This window comes from Papaver somniferum, unplaced genomic scaffold (genome assembly GCF_003573695.1).
Source record: "Papaver somniferum cultivar HN1 unplaced genomic scaffold, ASM357369v1 unplaced-scaffold_33, whole genome shotgun sequence".
NCBI classification, from domain to species: Eukaryota; Viridiplantae; Streptophyta; class Magnoliopsida; order Ranunculales; family Papaveraceae; genus Papaver; species Papaver somniferum.
The window spans coordinates 6,856,314-6,878,803 of record NW_020644373.1 but is presented as its reverse complement, the minus strand read 5'-3'; the positions used below and the strand labels follow the sequence as shown (position 1 = coordinate 6,878,803).

At 30.8% G+C, this 22,490-nt stretch overlaps 1 protein-coding gene across 1 annotated transcript; it reads left to right on the top strand.

The window, feature by feature from the left end:
* Nucleotides 1-2,432: 2,432 nt before the first annotated feature.
* On the top strand, nucleotides 2,433-3,265 carry LOC113342057. Its single transcript, XM_026586720.1, has 2 exons — nucleotides 2,433-2,801; nucleotides 2,990-3,265. The coding sequence occupies exons 1-2, from the start codon at nucleotides 2,433-2,435 to the stop codon at nucleotides 3,263-3,265; spliced, it is 645 nt and encodes a 214-aa protein (XP_026442505.1).
* The last annotated feature ends 19,225 nt before the right edge of the window (nucleotides 3,266-22,490 follow it).

The following is a 22,490-nucleotide window of genomic DNA, read 5'->3' as shown; positions in this document are numbered from 1 at the left end:
TTTTTGTATTGGCTTTGTCTTTCAATTTGATTCAAACAGATGAAATTTGTTGGATTTGGATTAGTTCTGCCTGGGCTTTTATCCTTCTTCTATTGTGAAATTTAACTTCCTGCATATTTTCTTGTATCAACGTACATATAAATGCAATTTTTACTAGACGTAATGCCTTAGAACATATTATTTTTGATTACAATACATTTTTCAAACTTTTTCTCTTAAAGATGAGTTTATCTAGTTTACAATTAAGTTTCAGAAATCAATTTCAGACGTATAAAGAAGTGTGTAGACTTTTTTGAGTTAACGTATATAAAATTCAACATTTTTATGAACTCTTTGTTTTTGTGTTGGCTTTGTCTTTCTATTTGATTCAAGATAGATGAAATTTGTTAGGATTTGGATTAGTTCTGCTTGGTCTTTCATCCTTCTTCTATTGTGAAATTTGACTTCCTTCATATTTTCTTGAATCAACATACATAGAAATGCAAGTTTTACTAGACGTATTTCCTTAGAACATGTTAATTGTAATTACAATACATTTGTCAAACTTTTTCTGTCAAAGATGAGTTTATCTAGTTTACAATTTGTCTCAGAAATCAATTTCCCACTTATACCGAAGTTTGTAGAGTTTTTTGAGTTAACGTATATAAAATTCAACATTTTATGAACTCTTTCTTTTTGTGTTGGCTTTGTCTTTCTATTTCATTCAATATAGATGAAATTTGTTAGGATTTGGATTAGTTCTGCTTGGTCTTTCATCCTTCTTGTATTGTGAAATTTAACTTCCTTCATATTTTCTTGAATCAACGTATATATAAATGTAATTTTTACTAGACGTAATGCCTTAGAACAATGGAAATTAATTTCAGGTGATTTTTTTGAATATTACATCAATCATCATGGTTACTGAAATTAATTTGTCTTAAATCAGGTGTTTTATTTCGAAAAATGGAATCTAAGAAAAAGTCTGATAATAATTCATCAGTTGAAGGTATGAAAATTCCGTCGATTGAATTACCTGATGAATTATTTGAGAAGGGTTTAGATCCATGGCGTTTTTCTTTAATTGGTAGATTAAATTTACAGAAGATTAAATTTGTTGATGCTGCAATAATTCTTAGAAATCAATGGAAATTAATTGGAGATTGTAAGCTAATTCCATTAGGTAGAGGTTTCTTTACCATCAAATTGGATAACATTACAGATCGTAACTACATCAAGTCTCAGGTATGGGAAGTTACAGATCAAATTTTGAAGATTAGAAAATGGGTGTATAACTTTCGACCTATCAGTCAAAGAACTTCTAAGGCGTTTGTTTGGGTGAGATTTCCAGGTTTAGGTCTTGAATTCTGGAGTGAATCAATTCTATTCAAAATTTGTGAAGAAATAGGAACTCCAATTAAAATTGATGAAGCAACAGCTAAATGTGATGTTGGATATTATGCAAATGTATTGGTTGAGGTGGATTTTGCTTCTTCAGTTCCAAATAAAGTATGGATTTGAACTAAATATGGGGTTTTTTTTCAAGAGATCTCCATTCCAGATTTTCCAAAATACTGCAGCTGCTGCAAAATGGTAGGTCACTTTATAACAGAATGTAGAGTTGAAAAAGCAAAAAGGAATGAAACTACTCCACAACAACCTAAGAGCTCTTCAAAAAGTCCTCAGCAGCCTAATTCAAGTTCAAAAAACACTCAGAATGCCTTATCTTCAGTAAGTGTTCCTAGATCATTACCCTTTGATATTTGTGATACATCAGCAGAAGACAATGAAAGTTCAGTTATCCATACAATTCATGCTACTCCAACAGTGTCATCTCATCAAATTAGTCACACTGCTAATACTGGAAGATTCAGTCCTCTTGAATGTGTTTAAGAAAATGTTCTTGAAGATATTGAGGTTAATGAAGATAAAAAAGATGATGTTGTAGAAACTCCTCAAATCAAATTTGTAAATGGAAAGACAGGAGCTATCTCTGATGAAACTGTTAAGGTCACATCATGGTCTAAAATGGTTGAAAAGCAAGTGATTAATCCTACTTCTATTTTTTCCACTTCTCAACATTATCCAGGTGCAGTTAAAGGTGGTAATCCAATTGTTAAAAATAAGAAACATAATCTCAGACAAAATCAAGGTAAAGGAGGTACCAAAAATCCTCCACCACCAAGATGAAGATCATATATTGGAATATTCGGGGCCTAAGAAGACCTAGGGATCAGAATAAACTAAGGTCTTTGGTGAACCAATTTAACCCATCTCTAGTTTGGGTTGCAGAACCAAAAATTTCTTGTAATACTTCTTTTTGCAGTCAATTAAATCTCTCTGGAATGAAAAGTATGGTGATACACAATTCAACCTCAACTACAAAAGGTAACTTATGGTTATTTTGGAATGCTTCTCTATCTACTCCTCAAGTTATTTCAATGTCTAGCCAAATGGTAACAGTCAGTATTGGTGAAGTACTAATCTCTGGTGTTCATGCTCATGTTAAAAAAATTCATAGGAAGTTTCTCTGGTCTGAGATGGAAATTATTAGTCAGATACAAAAACCATGGGTTGTTGTAGGTGATTTCAATGCTATAATTTCACCTGAAGAAAAATTTGGTGGTAAAGCTCCTAACAGAAGTTCAATGATGGATTTTCTTAATTGCCTGAATGAATGCAACTTAATTCAAGCTCCTAGCACAGGACAGCAATACACCTGGTCCAATTGTCAACAAGGTACAAAAAGAATCCTATGTGTCTTAGATAGAGCTGTTTTCAATTCTTTGTGGTTACAAAAATATGGTGATTGGGGATATAAGGTTGGATTAAGGATAATTTCAGATCATGCTCCTTTATTATGTGGTTGTGCAAGTATACCAAGACCAAAAAATGTTCCCTGGAAATTTCAGAAAATGTGGATTGATCATCCATTATTCTTAAGTGAAGTGAAGTGAAGAAAGTATGGACTGAGAATATTATTGGAGATCCATCATTTATTTTCTTGCAGAAGCTAAAGAATTTAAAAAAGGTTCTAAGTGAGTGGAATTGGAGTATTTTTGGTAACATTAATACAAAAATTAAAGAGGCAGAAGTGAAGGTTCAAAAAGCAATGGAGCTATCTGATCAAAATCCCTTAAATGAAGATCTCTTAGCCAACTTAGTAGCAGCTCAAAATGAATATGCAACAAGAGAAGTTCAAGCAAATACTCTTATGAGACTTAAATCCAGAGCAAAATGGATTAAAGATGGTTCTGCAAACACTGCATACTTCATGCTAGAATGAAGATTAGACAAGCAAGAAATACAATCAGTGAACTAGAAGATGCAGATGGAAATATTATTAGTGATCAATCTCAAATTGCAAACATTTTAGTCAAACATTTTCAACAAAAATTTGAAGCTCAAAATGTGGATGTTTCTGAAGAATTGCTTGATGTTATTCCTTCAGTTATTACAAATGAAGATCAAGAAATGTTGGACTCCATTCCCACCACAGAAGAAATCAAGAAAATTGTTTTTGAAATGAACTCAGATAGTGCACCTGGTCCAGATGGATTTCCTGGATCATTTTATAAAAGTTGCTGGGATATAATTCAGTTGGATTTAAAAGATGCCATACAATTCTGTTGGAGAAGAAGGTTTATCCCCAAGGGCCTAAATTCAAATTTCCTAACCCTCATTCCTAAATGTGCAGGTGCTAAGAAACCAAGTCAATACAGACCAATTGGATTGAGTAATGTATTATTCAAAATTTTCACAAAGATAATTTCTGTCAGAATGAATGGACTCATGGAGAAGTTAATTTCATCACAACAGGTTGCTTATGTTAAAGGGAGAAGCATTCAAGAACAAATACTTCTAGCTTCAGAGATGGTTAATGAAATGAGGAAAAAGAGAAGAGGTGGTAATGTGGCTTTGAAACTGGACATATCTCAGGCTTATGATTCTGTAAGTTGGACTTTTCTTCTTAAAGTTATGCGCAAATATGGATTTTCTTCATCTTGGTGTAATTGGTTGTTAAGCATTTTTGAATCTGCAAAATTATCAGTAATGATCAATGGAGGACCATGTGGTTTTTCTCAATGCATAGGGGTCTTAAGCAGGGTGATCCATTATCCCCTATTTATTTATTTTGATGGAGGATGTATTGAGTAGGAATATCACAAATTTGGTTAATACAGGGCAAATAACTCCAATGGTAGTCAGGAATGGAATATACCCAACTCACTTATTTTTTGCTGATGTTTTCTTATTCTGCAATGGAGCTAAGAAGACTTTGCTTTGTCTATTCAAGCTGATTGAAAAATATCAACATAGCTCTGGTCAGATGATTAACAAAGCCAAAAGCAAGTGTTTTATTGATGGCACCAATTCAGTCAGAAAGCACCAAATTAGCAGTATAATTGGTATGGATATATCTTGTTTTCCAGATAAGTATCTTGGTATCATTCTAGCTCCAGGAAGGGTAACTACAGAAATGGTCTGGCCAATGGTACTTATGCTTCAGAGTAAACTTGCAACTTGGAAAGGAAAATTACTATCCTTTCATGATAGACTGATTCTTGTTAAAACAGTGTTGTGCAGTTACCCTCTTTACAATATGGCAGTTTACAAATGGCCATCTTCTGTTATTAAGATCTGTGAAAAACTAATAAGAAACTTTCTATGGTCAGGTGATGGTGAGATTAGAAAGTACAAAACTTTATCTTGGAAGAAGATCTGTGTGCCATACAATGAAGGTGGCTTGGGTATTAGAAGGCTAGAAGTATTTAACAAAATTTTGCTGATGAAAATGATGTGGAAATTGATATACTCATCAGATGAATGGGCTCTGTTTTTTACAGCTAAGTTCAAAGATAAATATGGTATATGGTTTTCAAAATGGAAATTATCATCTGTAAGAGCAGGTCTGCAATGGGCTTGGCTTACTTTACAAGAAGACATCTCTTGGAAGGTTGGAAATGGAGCTAACATCTCTGTCTGGTTTGATAACTGGTATGGATCATCCCCACTAATCAATGAAATTGGTTACACAGAATTTATCCATAACAATATGCAATTAAAAGTTCAGAACTTAATCAGGAATAACCAATGGAATATACATCCTCAGTTGCAGCATTTGTTACAGTATGATAATTTGCCTCAGATCCACAGTGGAAGTGATTCCATAATATGGAACCTACATACAAGTGGTCTGTTCAATAATGCAAAGGCAGTGGAGAAAATAAGACACAAGGAAGACAAGGTAGAATGGTCTTCTTATATATGGAGAAAATCCTTGCATCCAACTATTGCCAGCAACATTTGGAAACTTCTGCAGGGAGTTTATGTGAATGATGACATGAAAAGAAAGCAGGGATATGAAATGCCTTCTAGGTGCTGTATCTGCAAATCAGAACAGGATTTTATGGAGCATACACTGTGGCTTTGTGAATTCAGTGTTCAGGTTTGGAATTGGCTTAGTAATATGTTTCAATTTCCCAGGCCATACTCTTTTTCAGATGTTTTCTCTGCAGCAAAACAACACAGTCCTTTCATTGATGAAGTATGGACTGTTTCTTCTTGTACTGTCATTAAGGAACTATGGTTTCAAAGAAACAGGATTTTCTTTGAAGGTGGTGATGTTAACTTTCATGGCTTCAAGCACAGGATAATGAAGACAGTCAAAGAACATGGAGTTAGAATAAGAGGAGTTAGATGGAATAACACTATGAAAACCAAATTCTTAGTTACCTTAAAATTGATTCTTAAATTTCATTTTCCTTGTAATTTTTTTGCTATGTTATTTGTGTTATAGTACCTTTTGTAACCTTTTAGTTTGTCAATAATAAATAGAAAAGGTGATTCAGCAAAAACAAATGCCTTAGAACATATTATTTGTGATTACAATACATTTTTCAAAAAATTTCTGTTAAAGGTGAGTTTATCTAATTTACAATCTAGTCTCAGAAATCAACTTATGACTTATAACGAAGAGTGTAGACTTTTTTGAGTTAACGTATAAAAAATTAAACATTTTTATGAACTCTTTATTTTTGTATTGGCTTTGTCTTTCAATTTGATTCAAATAGATGAAATTTGTTAGAATTTGAATTAGTTCTGGCTGGTCTTTCATCCTTCTTATATTGTGAAATTAGACTTCCTTCATATTTTATTGAATCAACGTACGTAGAAATGCTATTTTTACTAGACGTAATGCCTTAAAACATAATATTTGTGATTACAATACATTATTCAAACTTTTTCTCTTAAAGATGAGTTTATCCAGTTTACAATTAAGTTTCAGAAATCAATTTCAGACGTATAAAGAAGTGTGTAGATTTTTTTGAGTTAACGTATATAAAATTCAACATTTTTATGAACTCTTTCTTTTTGTGTAGGCTTTGTCTTTCTATTTGATTCAAGATAGATGAAATTTGTTAGGATTTGGATTTGTTCTTCTTGGTATTTCATCCTTCTTCCATGGGGAAATTTGACTTCCTTCATATTTTCTTGAATCAACGTACATAGAAATGCAACTTTTACAAGACGTATTACCTTAGAACATATTAATTGTAATTACAATACATTTTTCAAACTTTTTCTGTTAAAGATGAGTTTATCTTGTTTACAATTTAGTTTCGGAAATCAATTTCCGACTTATAACAAAGTGTGTAGACTTTTTGAGTTAACGTATATAAAATTCAACATTTTTATGAACACTTTCTTTTTGTGTTGTCTTTGTCTTTATATTAGATTCATGATAGATGAAATTTGTTAGGATTTGGATTAGTTCTGCTTGGTCATTTGTCTTTCTTCTATAGTGAAATTTGACTTCCTTCATATATTCTTGAATCAACATACATAGAAATGCAATTTTTACTAGACCCTTAGAACATATTAATTGTGAATACAATACATTTTTCAAACTTTTTCTGTTAAAGATGAGTTTATCCAGTTTACAATTTAGTCTCAGAAATCAACTTCCGACTTATAACGAAGAGTGTAGACTTTTCTGAGTTAAGGTATAAAAAATTTAACATTTTTATGAATTCTTTATTTTTGTATTGGCTTTGTCTTTCAATTTGATTAAAATAGATGAAATTTGTTGGAATTTGGATTAGTTCTGCCTGGGCTTTTATCCTTCTTCTATTGTGAAATTTAACTTCCTTCATATTTTCTTGAATCAACGTACATAGAAATGCAAATTTTACTAGACGTAATGCCTTAGAACATATTATTTGTGATTACAATACATTTTTCAAACTTTTTCTGTTAAAGATGAGTTTATCTAGTTTACAATTTAGTCTCAGAAATCAATTTCAGATGTATAACGAAGTGTGTAGACTTTTTGAGTTAACGTAAATAAAATTCAACATTTTTATGAACACTTTCTTTTTGTGTTGTCTTTGTCTTTCTATTAGATTCATGATAGATGAAATTTGTTAGGATTTGGATTAGTTCTGCTTGGTCTTTTGTCTTTCTTCTATAGTGAAATTTGACTTCCTTCATATATTCTTGAATCAACGTACATAGAAATGCAATTTTTACTAGACATAATGCCTTAGAACATATAAATTTTGAATACAATACATTTTTTAAACTTTTTCTATTAAAGATGAGTTTATCTAGTTTACAATTTAGTCTCAGAAATCAACTTCCGAATTATAACGAAGAGTGTAGACTATTTTGAGTTAACGTATAAAAAATCTAACATTTTTATGAATTCTTTATTTTTATATTGGCTTTGTCTTTCAATTTTATTCAAATAGATGAAATTTGTTTGAATTTGGATTAGTTCTGCCTGGGCTTTTATCCTTCTTCTATTGTGAAATTTAACTTCCTTCATATTTTCTTGAATCAACGTACATAGAAATGCAATTTTTACTAGACGTAATGCCTTAGAACATATTATTTGTGATTACAATACATTTTCCAAACTTTTTCTGTTAAAGATGAGTTTATCTAGTTTACTATTTAGTCTCAGAAATCAATTTCAGATGTATAACGAAGTGTGTAGACTTTTTTGAGTTAACGTATATAAAATTCAACATTTTTATGAACTCTTTGTTTTTGTGTTGGCTTTGTCTTTCTATTTGATTCAAGATAGATGAAATTTGTTAGGATTTGGATTAGTTCTTCTTGGTCTTTCATCCTTCTTCTATTGTGAAATTTTACTTCCTTCATATTTTCTTGAATCAACGTACATAGAAATGCAATTTTTACTAGACGTATTGCCTTAGAACATGTTAATTGTAATTACAATACTTTTTCAAACTTTTTCTGTCAAAGATGAGTTTATCTAGTTTACAATTTGTCTCTGAAATCAATTTCCGACTTATACCGAAGTTTGTAGAGTTTTTTGAGTTAACTTATATAAAATTCAACATTTTATGAACTCTTTCTTTCTGTGTTGGCTTTGTCTTTCTATTTGATTCAATTAGACGAAATTTTAGGATTTGGATTAGTTCTGCTTGGTCTTTCATCCTTCTTCTATTGTGAAATTTGACTTCCTTCATATTCTTGAATCAACGTACATAGAAATGCAATTTTTACTAGACGTACTGCCTTAGAACATATTAATTGTGATTACAATACATTTTTCAAACTTTTCTGTTAAAGATGAGTTTATCTAGTTTACAATTTAGTCTCAGAAATCAATTCCGACTTATAACGAAGAGTGTAGACTTTTTTGAGTTAACGTATAAAAATTCAACATTTTTATGAACTCTTTATTTTTGTATTGGCTTTGTCTTTCATTTGATTCAAATAGATGAAATTTTTGGATTTGGATTAGTTCTGCTGGTCTTTTATCCTTCTTCTATTGTGAAATTTGACTTCCTTCATATTTTCTTGAATCAACGTACATAGAAATGCAATTTTTACTAGACGTAATGCCTTAGAACATATTATTTGATTACAATACATTTTTCAAACTTTTTGTTAAGATGAGTTTATCTAGTTTACAATTTAGTCTCAGAAATCAATTTTAGATTATAACGAAGTGTGTAGACTTTTTTGTTAACGTATAAAATTCAACATTTTTATGAACTCTTTTTTTTGTTTGGCTTTGTCTTTCTATTTGATTCAAGATAGATGAAATTTGTTAGGATTTGGATTAGTTCTGCTTGGTCTTTCATCCTTCTTCTATTGTGAAATTTGACTTCCTTCATATTTTCTTGAATCAACGTACATAGAAATGCAATTTTTACTAGACGTATGCCTTAGAACATATTATTGTATTACAATACATTTTTCAAACTTTTTCTGTTAAAGATGAGTTTATCTAGTTTACAATTTATCTCAGAAATCAATTTCGACTTATAACGAAGTGTAGACTTTTTGAGTTAACGTATAAAAATTCAACATTTTTATGAACTTTTTTTTTTTTTTGGCTTTCTTTCAATTTGATTCAATAGATGAAATTTGTTGGATTTGGATTAGTTCTGCTGGTCTTTATCCTTCTTATTGTGAAATTTGACTTCCTTCATATTTTCTTGAATCAACGTACATAGAAATGCAATTTTTACTAGACGTAATCCTTAGAACATATTATTGTGATTACAATACATTTTTCAAATTTTTTGTTAAAGATGAGTTTATCTAGTTTACAATTTAGTCTCAGAAATCAATTTCAGACTTATAACGAAGTGTGTAGACTTTTTTAGTTAACGTATATAAAATTCAACATTTTTATGAACTCTTTTTTTTTGTGTTGGCTTTGTCTTTCTATTTGATTCAAGATAGATGAAATTTGTTAGGATTTGGATTAGTTCTTCTTGGTCTTTCATCCTTCTTCTATTGTGAAATTTGACTTCCTTCATATTTTCTTGAATCAACGTACATAGAAATGCAATTTTTACTAGACGTATGCCTTAGAACATATTAATTGTATTACAATACATTTTTCAAACTTTTTCTGTTAAAGATGAGTTTATCTAGTTTACAATTTGTCTCAGAAATCAATTTCCGACTTATAACGAAGTTGTAGACTTTTTTGAGTTAACGTTATAAAATTCAACATTTTTATGAACTCTTTCTTTTGTGTTGGCTTTGTCTTTCTATTTGATTCAATAGATGAAATTTGTTAGGATTTGGATTAGTTCTGCTTGGTCTTTCATCCTTCTTCTATTGTGAAATTTGACTTCCTTCATATTTCTTGAATCAACGTACATAGAAATGCAATTTTTACTAGACGTATGCCTTAGAACATAATTATATTACAATACATTTTTCAAACTTTTTCTGTTAAAGATGAGTTTATCTAGTTTACAATTTAGTCTCAGAAATCAATTCCGACTTATAACGAAGAGTGTAGACTTTTTTGAGTTAACGTATATAAAATTCAACATTTTTATGAATTCTTTTTTTGTTTGGCTTTGTCTTTCATTTGATTCATAGATGAAATTTGTTAGGATTTGGATTAGTTCTTCTGGTCTTTTATCCTTCTTCTATTGTGAAATTTGACTTCCTTCATATTTTTGAATCAACGTACATAGAAATGCAATTTTTACTAGACGTAATGCCTTAGAACTATTAATTGTGATTACAATACATTTTTCAAACTTTTTGTTAAAGATGAGTTTATCTAGTTTACAATTTAGTCTCAGAAATCAATTTCCGACTTATAACGAAGTGTAGACTTTTTTGAGTTAACGTATAAAATTCAACATTTTTATGAACTCTTTTTTTTGTGTTGGCTTTGTCTTTCTATTTGATTCAAGATAGATGAAATTTGTTAGGATTTGGATTAGTTCTTCTTGGTCTTTCATCCTTCTTCTATTGTGAAATTTGACTTCCTTCATATTTTCTTGAATCAACGTACATAGAAATGCAATTTTTACTAGACGTATGCCTTAGAACATATTAATTGTAATTACAATACATTTTTCAAACTTTTTTGTTAAAGATGAGTTTATCTAGTTTACAATTTAGTCTCAGAAATCAATTTCCGACTTATAACGAAGTTGTAGACTTTTTTGAGTTAACGTATATAAAATTCAACATTTTATGAACTCTTTCTTTTGTGTTGGCTTTGTCTTTCTATTTGATTCAATAGATGAAATTTGTTAGGATTTGGATTAGTTCTGCTTGGTCTTTCATCCTTCTTCTATTGTGAAATTTGACTTCCTTCATATTTCTTGAATCAACGTACATAGAAATGCAATTTTTACTAGACGTAATGCCTTAGAACATATTATTGTGATTACAATACATTTTTCAAACTTTTTCTGTTAAAGATGAGTTTATCTAGTTTACAATTTAGTCTCAGAAATCAATTTCCGACTTATAACGAAGTGTGTAGACTTTTTGAGTTAACGTATATAAAATTCAACATTTTTATGAACTTTCTTTTTGTGTTTGGCTTTGTCTTTCTATTTGATTCAAGATAGTGAAATTTGTTAGGATTTGGGTTAGTTTGCTTGGTCTTCTTTCCTTCTTCTATAGTGAAATTTGACTTCCTTCATATATTTTTGAATCAACGTACATAGAAATGCAATTTTTACTAGACGTACTGCCTTAGAACATATTAATGTGATTACAATACATTTTTCAAAAATTTCTGTTAAAGATGAGTTTATCTAGTTTACAATTTAGTCTCAGAAATCAACTTCTGACTTATACGAAGAGTAGACTTTTTTGAGTTAACGTATAAAAATTCAACATTTTTATGAACTCTTTTGTATTGGTTTGTCTTTCATTTGATTCAATAGATGAAATTTGTTAGAATTTGGATTAGTTCTGGCTGGTCTTTCATCCTTCTTATATTGTGAAATTTGACTTCCTTCATATTTCTTGAATCAACGTACATAGAAATGCAATTTTTACTAGACGTATGCCTTAGAACATATTATTGTGATTACAATACATTTTTCAAACTTTTTCTCTTAAAGATGAGTTTATCTAGTTTACAATTAGTTTCAGAAATCAATTTCAGACTTATAACGAAGTGTGTAGACTTTTTGAGTTAACGTATATAAAATTCAACATTTTTATGAACACTTTCTTTTTGTGTTGGCTTTGTCTTTCTATTTGATTCAAGATAGTGAAATTTGTTAGGATTTGGATTAGTTCTGCTTGGTCTTTCGTCTTCTTCTATTGAAATTTGACTTCCTTCATATATTTTTGAATCAACGTACATAGAAATGCAATTTTTACTAGACGTTGCCTTAGAACATATTATTTGATTACAATACATTTTTCAAACTTTCTGTTAAAGATGAGTTTATCTAGTTTACAATTTAGTCTCAGAAATCAATTCCGACTTATAACGAAGTGTAGACTTTTTGAGTTAACGTATAAAAATTCAACATTTTTATGAATCTTTTTTGTATTGGCTTTGTCTTTCATTTGATTCAAATAGATGAAATTTGTTAGATTTGGATTAGTTCTGCTGGTCTTTCATCCTTCTTATATGTGAAATTTGACTTCCTTCATATTCTTGAATCAACGTACATAGAAATGCAATTTTTACTAGACGTAATGCCTTAGAACATATTATTGTGATTACAATACATTTTCAAACTTTTTCTTAAAGATGAGTTTATCTAGTTTACAATTTCAGAAATCAATTTGACTTATAACGAAGTGTGTAGACTTTTTGAGTTAACGTATATAAAATTCAACATTTTTATGAACACTTTCTTTTTGTGTTGGCTTTGTCTTTCTATTTGATTCAAGATAGTAAATTTGTTAGGATTTGGATTAGTTCTGCTTGGTCTTTCGTCCTTCTTCTATAGTGAAATTTGACTTCCTTCATATATTTTGAATCAACGTACATAGAAATGCAATTTTTACTAGACGTACTGCCTTAGAACATATAATTGTGATTACAATACATTTTTCAAACTTTCTGTTAAAGATGAGTTTATCTAGTTTACAATTTAGTCTCAGAAATCAACTTCTGACTTATAACGAAGAGTGTAGACTTTTTTGAGTTAACTTATAAAATTCAACATTTTTATGAACTCTTTATTTTTGTATTGGCTTTGTCTTTCATTTGATTCAATAGATGAAATTTGTTAGATTTGGATTAGTTTTGGCTGGTCTTTCATCCTTCTATATGTGAAATTTGACTTCCTTCATATTTCTTGAATCAACGTACATAGAAATGCAATTTTTACTAGACGTAATGCCTTAGAACATATTATTTGATTACAATACATTTTTCAAACTTTTTCTTTAAAGATGAGTTTATCTAGTTTACAATTTAGTTCAGAAATCAATTTCACGTATAAGAAGTGTGAGACTTTTTTGAGTTAACGTATATAAAATTCAACATTTTTTGAACTCTTTCTTTTTGTGTAGGCTTTTCTTTCAATTTGATTCAAATAGATGAAATTTGGATTAGTTTGCTGGTCTTTATCCTTCTTCTATTGTGAAATTTGACTTCCTTCATATTTTCTTAATCAACGTACATAGAAATGCAATTTTTACTAGACGTAATGCCTTAGAACATATTATTGTGATTACAATACATTTTTCAAACTTTTTTGTTAAAGATGAGTTTATCTAGTTTAATTTAGTCTCAGAAATCAATTTCGATTATAACGAAGTGTGTAGAATTTTTGAGTTAATATATAAATTCAACATTTTTATGAACTCTTTCTTTTTGTGTAGCTTTGTCTCTTATTTGATTGAAGATAGTGAAATTTGTTAAGATTTGGGTTAGTCCTGCTTGGTCTTTCGTCTTTCTTCATAGTGAAATTTGACTTCCTTCATATATTTCTTGAATCAACGTACATAGAAATGCAATTTTTACTACGATGCCTTAGAACATATTATTTGATTACAATACATTTTTCAAAATTTCTGTTAAAGATGAGTTTATCTAGTTTACAATTTAGTCTCAGAAATCAACTTTCTGACTTATAACGAAGAGTGTAGACTTTTTGAGTTAACGTATATAAAATTCAACATTTTTATGAACTCTTTATTTTTGTATTGGCTTTGTCTTTCAATTTGATTCAAATAGATGAAATTTGTTAGATTTGGATTAGTTTGGCTGGTCTTTCATCCTTCTATATTGTGAAATTTGACTTCCTTCATATTTTCTTGAATCAACGTACATAGAAATGCAATTTTTACTAGACGTAATGCCTTAGAACATATTATTTGTGATTACAATACATTTTTCAAACTTTTTCTCTAAAGATGAGTTTATCTAGTTTACAATTAGTTCAGAAATCAATTTCAACTTATAAGAAGTGTAGACTTTTTTGAGTTAACGTATATAAAATTCAACATTTTTATGAACTCTTTCTTTTTGTGTTGGCTTTTCTTTCAATTTGATTCAAATAGATGAAATTTGGATTAGTTCTGCTGGTCTTTATCCTTCTTCTATTGTGAAATTTGACTTCCTTCATATTTTCTTAATCAACGTACATAGAAATGCAATTTTTACTAGACGTAATGCCTTAGAACATATTATTGTGATTACAATACATTTTTCAAACTTTTTTGTTAAAGATGAGTTTATCTAGTTTACAATTTAGTCTCAGAAATCAATTTCGACTTATAACGAAGTGTGTAGACTTTTTTGAGTTAATATAAATTCAACATTTTTATGAACTCTTTCTTTTGTGTAGGCTTTGTCTTTCTATTTGATTCAAGATAGTTGAAATTTGTTAGATTTGGTTAGTCTGCTTGGTCTTTCGTCTTTCTTCTATAGTGAAATTTGACTTCCTTCATATCTTGAATCAACGTACATAGAAATGCAATTTTTACTATACGTATTGCCTTAGAACATATTAATTGTGATTACAATACATTTTCAAACTTTCTGTTAAAGATGAGTTTATCTAGTTTACAATTTAGTCCAGAAATCAATTTCCGACTTATAACGAAGTGTGTAGACTTTTGAGTTAACGTATAAAATTCAACATTTTTATGAACACTTTCTTTTGTGTTGGCTTTGTCTTTCTATTTGATTCAAATAGATGAAATTTGTTAGGATTTGGATTAGTTTTGCTTGGTCTTTCGTCCTTCTTCTATAGTGAAATTTGACTTCCTTCATATTTTAATCAACGTACATAGAAATGCAATTTTACTATACGTATGCCTTAGAACATATTAATTGTGATTACAATACATTTTTCAAACTTTTTCTGTTAAAGATGAGTTTATCTAGTTTACAATTTAATCTCAGAAATCAACTTCTGACTATAACGAAGAGTGTAGACTTTTTTGAGTTAACGTATAAAAAATTCAACATTTTTATGAACTCTTTATTTTGTATTGGCTTTGTCTTTCAATTTGATTCAAATAGATGAAATTGTTAGAATTTGGATTAGTTCTGGATGGTCTTTCATCCTTCTTATATTGAAATTGACTTCCTTCATATTTTCTTGAATCAACGTACATAGAAATGCAATTTTACTAGACGTAATGCCTTAGAACATATTATTTGTGATTACAATATATTTTTCAAACTTTTTCTGTTAAAGATGAGTTTATCTAGTTTACAATTTAGTCTCAGAAATCAATTTCCGACTTATAACGAAGTGTGTAGACTTTTTGAGTTAACGTATATAAAATTCAACATTTTTATGAACACTTTCTTTTTGTGTTGGCTTTGTCTTTCTATTGATTCAAGATAGTTGAAATTTGTTAGATTTGGGTTAGTCTGCTTGGTCTTTCGTCTTTCTTCTATAGTGAAATTTGACTTCCTTCATATATTTGAATCAACGTACATAGAAATGCAATTTTTACTATACGCTGCCTTAGAACATATTAATTTTGATTACAATACATTTTTCAAACTTTTTTGTTAAGATGAGTTTATCTAGTTTACAATTTAGTCTCAGAAATCAACTTCTGACTTATAGCGAAGAGTGTAGAATTTTTTGAGTTAACGTATAAAAAATTCAACATTTTTATGAACTCTTTATTTTTGTATTGGCTTTGTCTTTCAATTTGATTCAAATAGATGAAATTTGTTAGAATTTGGATTAGTTCTGGATGGTCTTTCATCCTTCTTATATTGTGAAATTTGACTTCCTTCATATTTTCTTGAATCAACGTACATAGAAATGCAATTTTTACTAGACGTAAAGCCTTAGAACATATTATTTGTGATTACAATATATTTTTCAAACTTTTTCTGTTAAAGATGAATTTATCTAGTTTATAATTTAGTCTCAGAAATCAATTTCCGACTTATAACGAAGTGTGTAGACTTTTTGAGTTAACGTATATAAAATTCAACATTTTTATGAACACTTTCTTTTTGTGTTGGCTTTGTCTTTCTATGTGATTGAAGATAGTTGAAATTTGTTAAGATTTGGGTTAGTCCTGCTTGGTCTTTCATCTTTCTTCTATAGTGAAATTTGACTTCCTTCATATATTTTTGAATCAACGTACATAGAAATGCAATTTTTACTATACGCATTGCCTTAGAACATATTAATTTTGATTACAATACATTTTTCAAAAATTCTCTGTTAAAGATGAGTTTATCTAGTTTACAATTTAGTCTCAGAAATCAATTTCTGACTTATAGCGAAGACTGTAGACTTTTTTGAGTTAACGTATAAAAAATTCAACATTTTTATGTAATCTTATGTTTGTATTGGTTTTGTCTTTCAATTTGATTCAAATAGATGAAATTTGTTAGAATTTGGATTAGTTCTGGCTGGTCTTTCATCCTTCTTATATTGTGAAATTTGACTTCCTTCATACTTCCTTGAATCAACGTACATAGAAATGCAATTTTTACTAGACGTAATGCCTTAAAACATATTATTTGTGATTACAATACATTATTCAAACTTTTTCTCTTAAAGATGAGTTTATCTAGTTTACAATTAAGTTTCAGGAATCAATTTAAGACTTATAACAAAGTGTGTAGAATTTTTGAGTTAACGTATATAAAATTCAACATTTTTATGAACACTTTCTTTTTGTGTTGGCTTTGTCTTTCTATTTGATTCAAGATAGTTAAAAATTGTTAGGATTTGGGTTAGTTCTGCTTGGTCTTTCGTCTTTCTTCTATAGTGAAATTTGACTTCCTTCATATATTTTTTAATCAACGTACATAGAATTGCAAATTTTACTATATGTACTGCCTTAAAACATATTAATTGTAATTACAATACATTTTTCAAAAATTTTCTGTGAAAGATGAGTTTATCTAATTTACAATTTAGTCTCAGAAATCAACTTCTGACTTATAGCGAAGAGTGTAGACTTTTTTGAGTTAACGTATAAAAAATTCAACATTTTTATGAACTCTTTATGTTTGTATTGGCTTTGTCTTTCAATTTGATTCAAATAGATGAAATTTGTTAGAATTTGGATTAGTTCTGGATGGTCTTTCATCCTTCTTATATTGTGAAATTTGACTTCCTTCATATTTTCTTGAATCAACGTACATAGAAGTGTGTAGACTTTTTTGAGTTAACGTATATAAATGGCATAAATGGCATTGCGCGTGATGCTGCTAAAAATAAGTTGCATGAGTTATTTCATGATTTCAAGCCGGATATTTTATGTATTGCAGAGCCAAAGGTACATTGTACTTTAAATTTCTTGCAAACTTTATATGTGGATGGCTATAAGAAAGAAGTTATTCATAATTCTGTTGGTTCGTCTAAAGGAAACATATGGATTTTTTGGTCCAGCTGCATAGCTACGCCTGTAGTTATGAATTCTAGTAGGCAAGCTATTACTATTGAAGTAGAGGGGGTTTTGATTTCCTTTGTTCATGCTAGCTGTTTACGTGTCACGAGAAGAAGTTTATGGCAGCAACTTTCTTCAGTTGATAATAATACTCCATGGTTGGTTATGGGTGATTTTAATTGTGTTCTTCGCAATGAGGAGAAGAGAGGAGGTAGACAACCACGTACTTCAGTCATCAATGATTTTAGTGATTGGATGGAGGATAATGATCTTTTTGAAGTTGATTTTTTGGGTTCTAAGTTCACTTGGGCTAATGGCCAATCTGGTGTTCGTAGAATACTTTGTAAGCTAGATAGAGCTTTGATTAATGAGGCGTGGCTTATTAAGTTTGAGAATTGGAGGTGTAAAGCTCTTCCTCGTGAAGTTTCTGACCATTCCACTCTTATTGGCTTTTCTTTTGTTAATACTAGACCGAAACGAGCTACTTTTAGAGTTCAGAAGATGTGGTTCTCTCATTCAGATTTCATGCGCATGGTGAGTGAGAGTTGGAACGCCCCTATTACTGGTACGCCTGCTTTTATTTTTCCTTCCAAACTTAAAAGGTTAAAGGTTATCATGAAAGAGTGGAATTTACGTGTCTTTGGCAATGTGTATGCTAAGCTCAAGCAAGCGCAGTTGACTATGGAAGTGGCGCTTACAATTTCTGATGAGGATCCAGAAGATGTAACTAAGCTGAATTATGCCAAGGAGGCTTCAGTTACTCTTCAGGAAATTCGTGCCCAACAAGCTACTATGTTGAAGCAAAAGTCAAGAAATAAATGGCTTCAGGAAGGTGCTAGTAATACTTCTTTTTTTCATGCTAATATTAGGACTAGAAGGAGTAGTAACATGATTTCGGAGTTAGTGGATGATAATGGGGTTGTTATAACTGATTGTGACCAAATTTAAGAACACACCGTGGCCTATTTTGAGGATAAATTTAATGGTGCTGAGTTGCCTATTGATGATGCTTTGTTTCAATATGATCATAACATTATTTCTGTGGAAGATAGTCAGAGAATGGATGAGGTTCCTACTATTGAAGAGATTAAGAATGCTGTTTTTGATCTTAGCGCTGATAGTGCCCCTGGGCCGGATGGTTTCTCTGGTTGTTTCTATAGGCATTGCTGGGATGTGATTCAGCAAGACCTTTTCAATGCTGTCACGTATTGCTGGCGTCGACAGATGATTCCTCAAGGTACTAATTCTAGTCTTATTATTTTACTTGCCAAGTTTAGGGGGGCCAATTCTCTTCGAAACTTCAGGCCTATTGGTCTTAGTAATTTTTTCTTTAAGATTTTTACTAAGATTTTAGCTACAAGACTGGGGAGTGTTCTTGATAATTTGGTTTCAGAAGAGCAAGTTGCATTTATGAAGGGGAGAAATATCCATGAGAACATTAGTGTGGCGTCGGAGATGATCAACGATTTAAAAACTAAGCGGAGGGATGGTAATTTGGGGTTGAAGCTAGATATTACTCAAGCTTTTGACACGGTTAGCTGGTCCTTTGTCTTAGAGGTTTTTCGAAAATATGGTTTCTCTCAAAGATGGTGTTCTTGGATCTGGTCAATCCTTAATTCAGCAAGGATTTCTATTCTTCTTAATGGAAGTCCTGAGGGTTTCTTCACAATCAATAGAGGTCTGAGGCAAGGTGATCCCTTATCTCCCCTTATTTTTGTTCTTATTGAAGATGTTCTGAGTAGAAATCTCACGAAATTGTTTGTGGAAAAGAAGATGACGCCAATGCTCTCAAAGAAAGGTATTTCTCCCACTCATCTTTTCTTTGCTGATGACATTATGATTTTTTGTAAAGGCAATATGAAGAGTTTGCATAATCTTCTATCTTTGCTTGGTAAATATCAAAGTGCCTCTGGGCAATCTGTTTGTCGTCAAAAGAGTAAGGTTTATTATGGTGGTGGTTCATTGAGTCGCTGTGGAACTATCACTAATTTGCTTGGTATGGAAGTTTCCAATTTTCCGGACAGATATTTGGGAGTTCAGATCATGCCTGGGGTTGTTCGATATCGTCACATAAGCAATGTGATTGAGAAAATAAAGAATCAACTTTCGGTTTGGAAGGGAAGATTACTTTCTTTTCAAGATAGAGTTGTTCTTATTAATTCAGTGATAGCTAGCTATGCCATTCACAACATGGCGGTGTACAAGTGGCCTAGAAAGTTTGTTCAGCAGGCGGAAAGAGCCATTCGTAATTTTCTTTGGTCTGGTGATGCTGATGTTACTAGGAAATTTGTTGTTGGGTATCCTAAAGTTTGTTGTCCTCTTAAGGAAGGTGGTCTTGGTATATAACCAGCATGGTTGTTATTAATAAAGCTCTTCTCATGAAGCTGTGGTGGAGTATTCGTTCTTCAGACAAGAAATGGGCTCGTTTTTTGTGGGCAAAGTTTACTACTAGAAATGGTGGTATCAAACTTTATGGTGTGAAATCTTCAATTCTGCCGGGCATTAAATTGATTCATTCTATTGTGGACAAGCATTCTAAGGTTCTTATTGGTGATGGGAGGGCTACATCTCTTTATTTTGATGTTTGGTATGGGAATGAGAGCATTGCTGATTTGCTTAATGAAACTGACCTTGACAGAAATGTTAAGGTTAGTGATATTATTGATAATAATATTTGGCAGTTGCAGGGTGTTCATCTCCAGAATTTGATGCGTGCTGGGGTAGTCTTGGAGGATTTTCCTTTGTTACAAGGAGGGAAGGATTGTAGAATTTGGATGCCAGAGATGAATGGACGTTTTTCTGTTTCTTCAGCTAAGAATCTCATTAGAAGGGAGTATTCAACTTCAGCGGTGTATGGTCTTTTGTGGAGGAAGGAAATTCATCCTAAACTTGCTGCCCAGAATTGGAAGATTTGTAGAGAGGTTTGTGCTACTCAAGACATGATTAGGAGTAGATTCAAAATTGAATTAGCCAACAAATGTTACTTATGCAATGCTGATGAGGAATCGTTGGAGCACATTATTTGGAGTTGTCCGTTTGCTATGCAAATCTGGCAGTGGTGTTCAGGTTTGTTTCATTTAAGACCTTATTATGATGTTGTGACCTCTTATAAATCAGCAAAAGGTAGGAGTCGTATTATTAAGGATTTATGGCTTCTTACTAACTTGGTGATTCGCTCGGAGTTGTGGCAGACTAGGAATTTAGCTTGTTTTCAAAATTTGGCAGCTAACATTCACTTCTTCAAGAAGAGAGTTTTCTTTTTGGTTCATGAATATTCTGTTAGGGTGAAGAGTTCCATGCGTAATACTTCAGCAGATTTGGAAATTTTGAACCACTTCCGTGTGGCTCATAGGCAGGTTCATCAGGTCGATCCAATTGAATTTTTTTGGCATCCTCCTAATAGGGATGAGATTTTATTATGTTGTGATGGTGCGTCAAAAGGAAACCCAGGTGTTGCAGGGGCTGGTGTTGTGGTGCGTGATGCGGATTGTAACTTTGTTGGGGCTATGAGCATTGGGCTGGGAATTACAAATAATTTCTTGGCTGAAATTTATGGTATTATTGTTGGTTTAGAATGGGCTTTGAAGTGGAATATGAGAAAGGTTCTTGTGCGTTCAGATTCAATGGGAGCTATTGCTGCCTTGACGGGTACAAATCTTCCTTGGTTTGTTAAACACAGGTGGAGAAGAATTAATAACAGTTATGATTCTATTCGTTTTGTTCATACTTTTCGTGAGGCAAATTTTGCAGCTGATTGTATGGCAAAGAGGGGATGTTATCTTAGAAATGGTGAAGGTTTAAGCTTTGATGAAAGGCCGGATTTTCTTAGGCATTTAGAATTTCCATATGTTTCTTATTTCAGATTTAAATAGTTTGTAAGTTTTTGGGGTCTTAGGACCTCTTTTCTTGTGAAATCTTTGTAAATATTGGCTATTCATTAATACAATCTGGATTTAGCAAAAAAAATATATAAAATACAACATTTTTATGAACTCTTTATTTTTTTGTAGGCTTTGTCTTTCTATTTGATTGAAGATAGATGAAATTTGTTAGGATTTGGGTTAGTTTTGCTTGGTCTTTCGTCTTTCTTCTATAGTGAAATTTGACTTCCTTCATATATTTTTTAATCAACGTACATAGAAATGCAATTTTTACTAGACGGAATGCCTTAGAACATATTATTTGTAATTACAATAAATTTTTCAAACTTTTTCTGTTAAAGATGAGTTTATCTACAATTTAGTCTCAGAAATCAATTTCCGACTTATAACGAAGTGTGTAGACTTTTTGAGTTAACGTATATAAAATTCAACATTTTTATGAACACTTTCTTTTTGTGTTGGCTTTGTATTTCTATTTGGTTCAAGGTAGATGAATTTTGTTAGGATTTGGATTAGTTTTGCTTGGTCTTTCGTCCTTCTTCTATAGTGAAATTTGACTTCCTTCATATATTCTTGAATTAACGTACATAGAAATGCAATTTTTACTAGACGTACTGCCTTAGAACATACTAATTGTGATTACAATACATTTTTCAAACTTTTTCTGTTAAAGATGAGTTTATTTAGTCTCAGAAATCAACTTTTGACTTATAGCGAAGAGTGTAGACTTTTTTGAGTTAACGTATAAAAAATTCAACATTTTTATGAACTCTTTATGTTTGATTGGCTTTGTCTTTCAATTTGTTTCAAATAGATGAAATTGTTAGAATTTGGATTAGTTCTGGATGGTCTTTCATCCTTCTTATATGTGAAATTTGACTTCCTTCATATTTTCTTGAATCAACGTACATAGAAATGCAATTTTTACTAGACGTAAAGCCTTAAACATATTATTTGTGATTACAATATATTTTTCAAACTTTTCTGTTAAAGATGAATTTATCTAGTTTATAATTTAGTCAGAAATCA

Excerpts from the sequence above, each read along its gene's own strand:
- LOC113342057 (XM_026586720.1), top strand. The coding sequence starts at position 2,433 with ATGGTAACAGTCAGTATTGGTGAAGTACTAATCTCTGGTGTTCATGCT. Across the intron at positions 2,802-2,989 it reads ATGGTGATTGGGGATATAAG|AAGCTAAAGAATTTAAAAAA; the intron begins GTTGGATTAAGG and ends ATTTTCTTGCAG.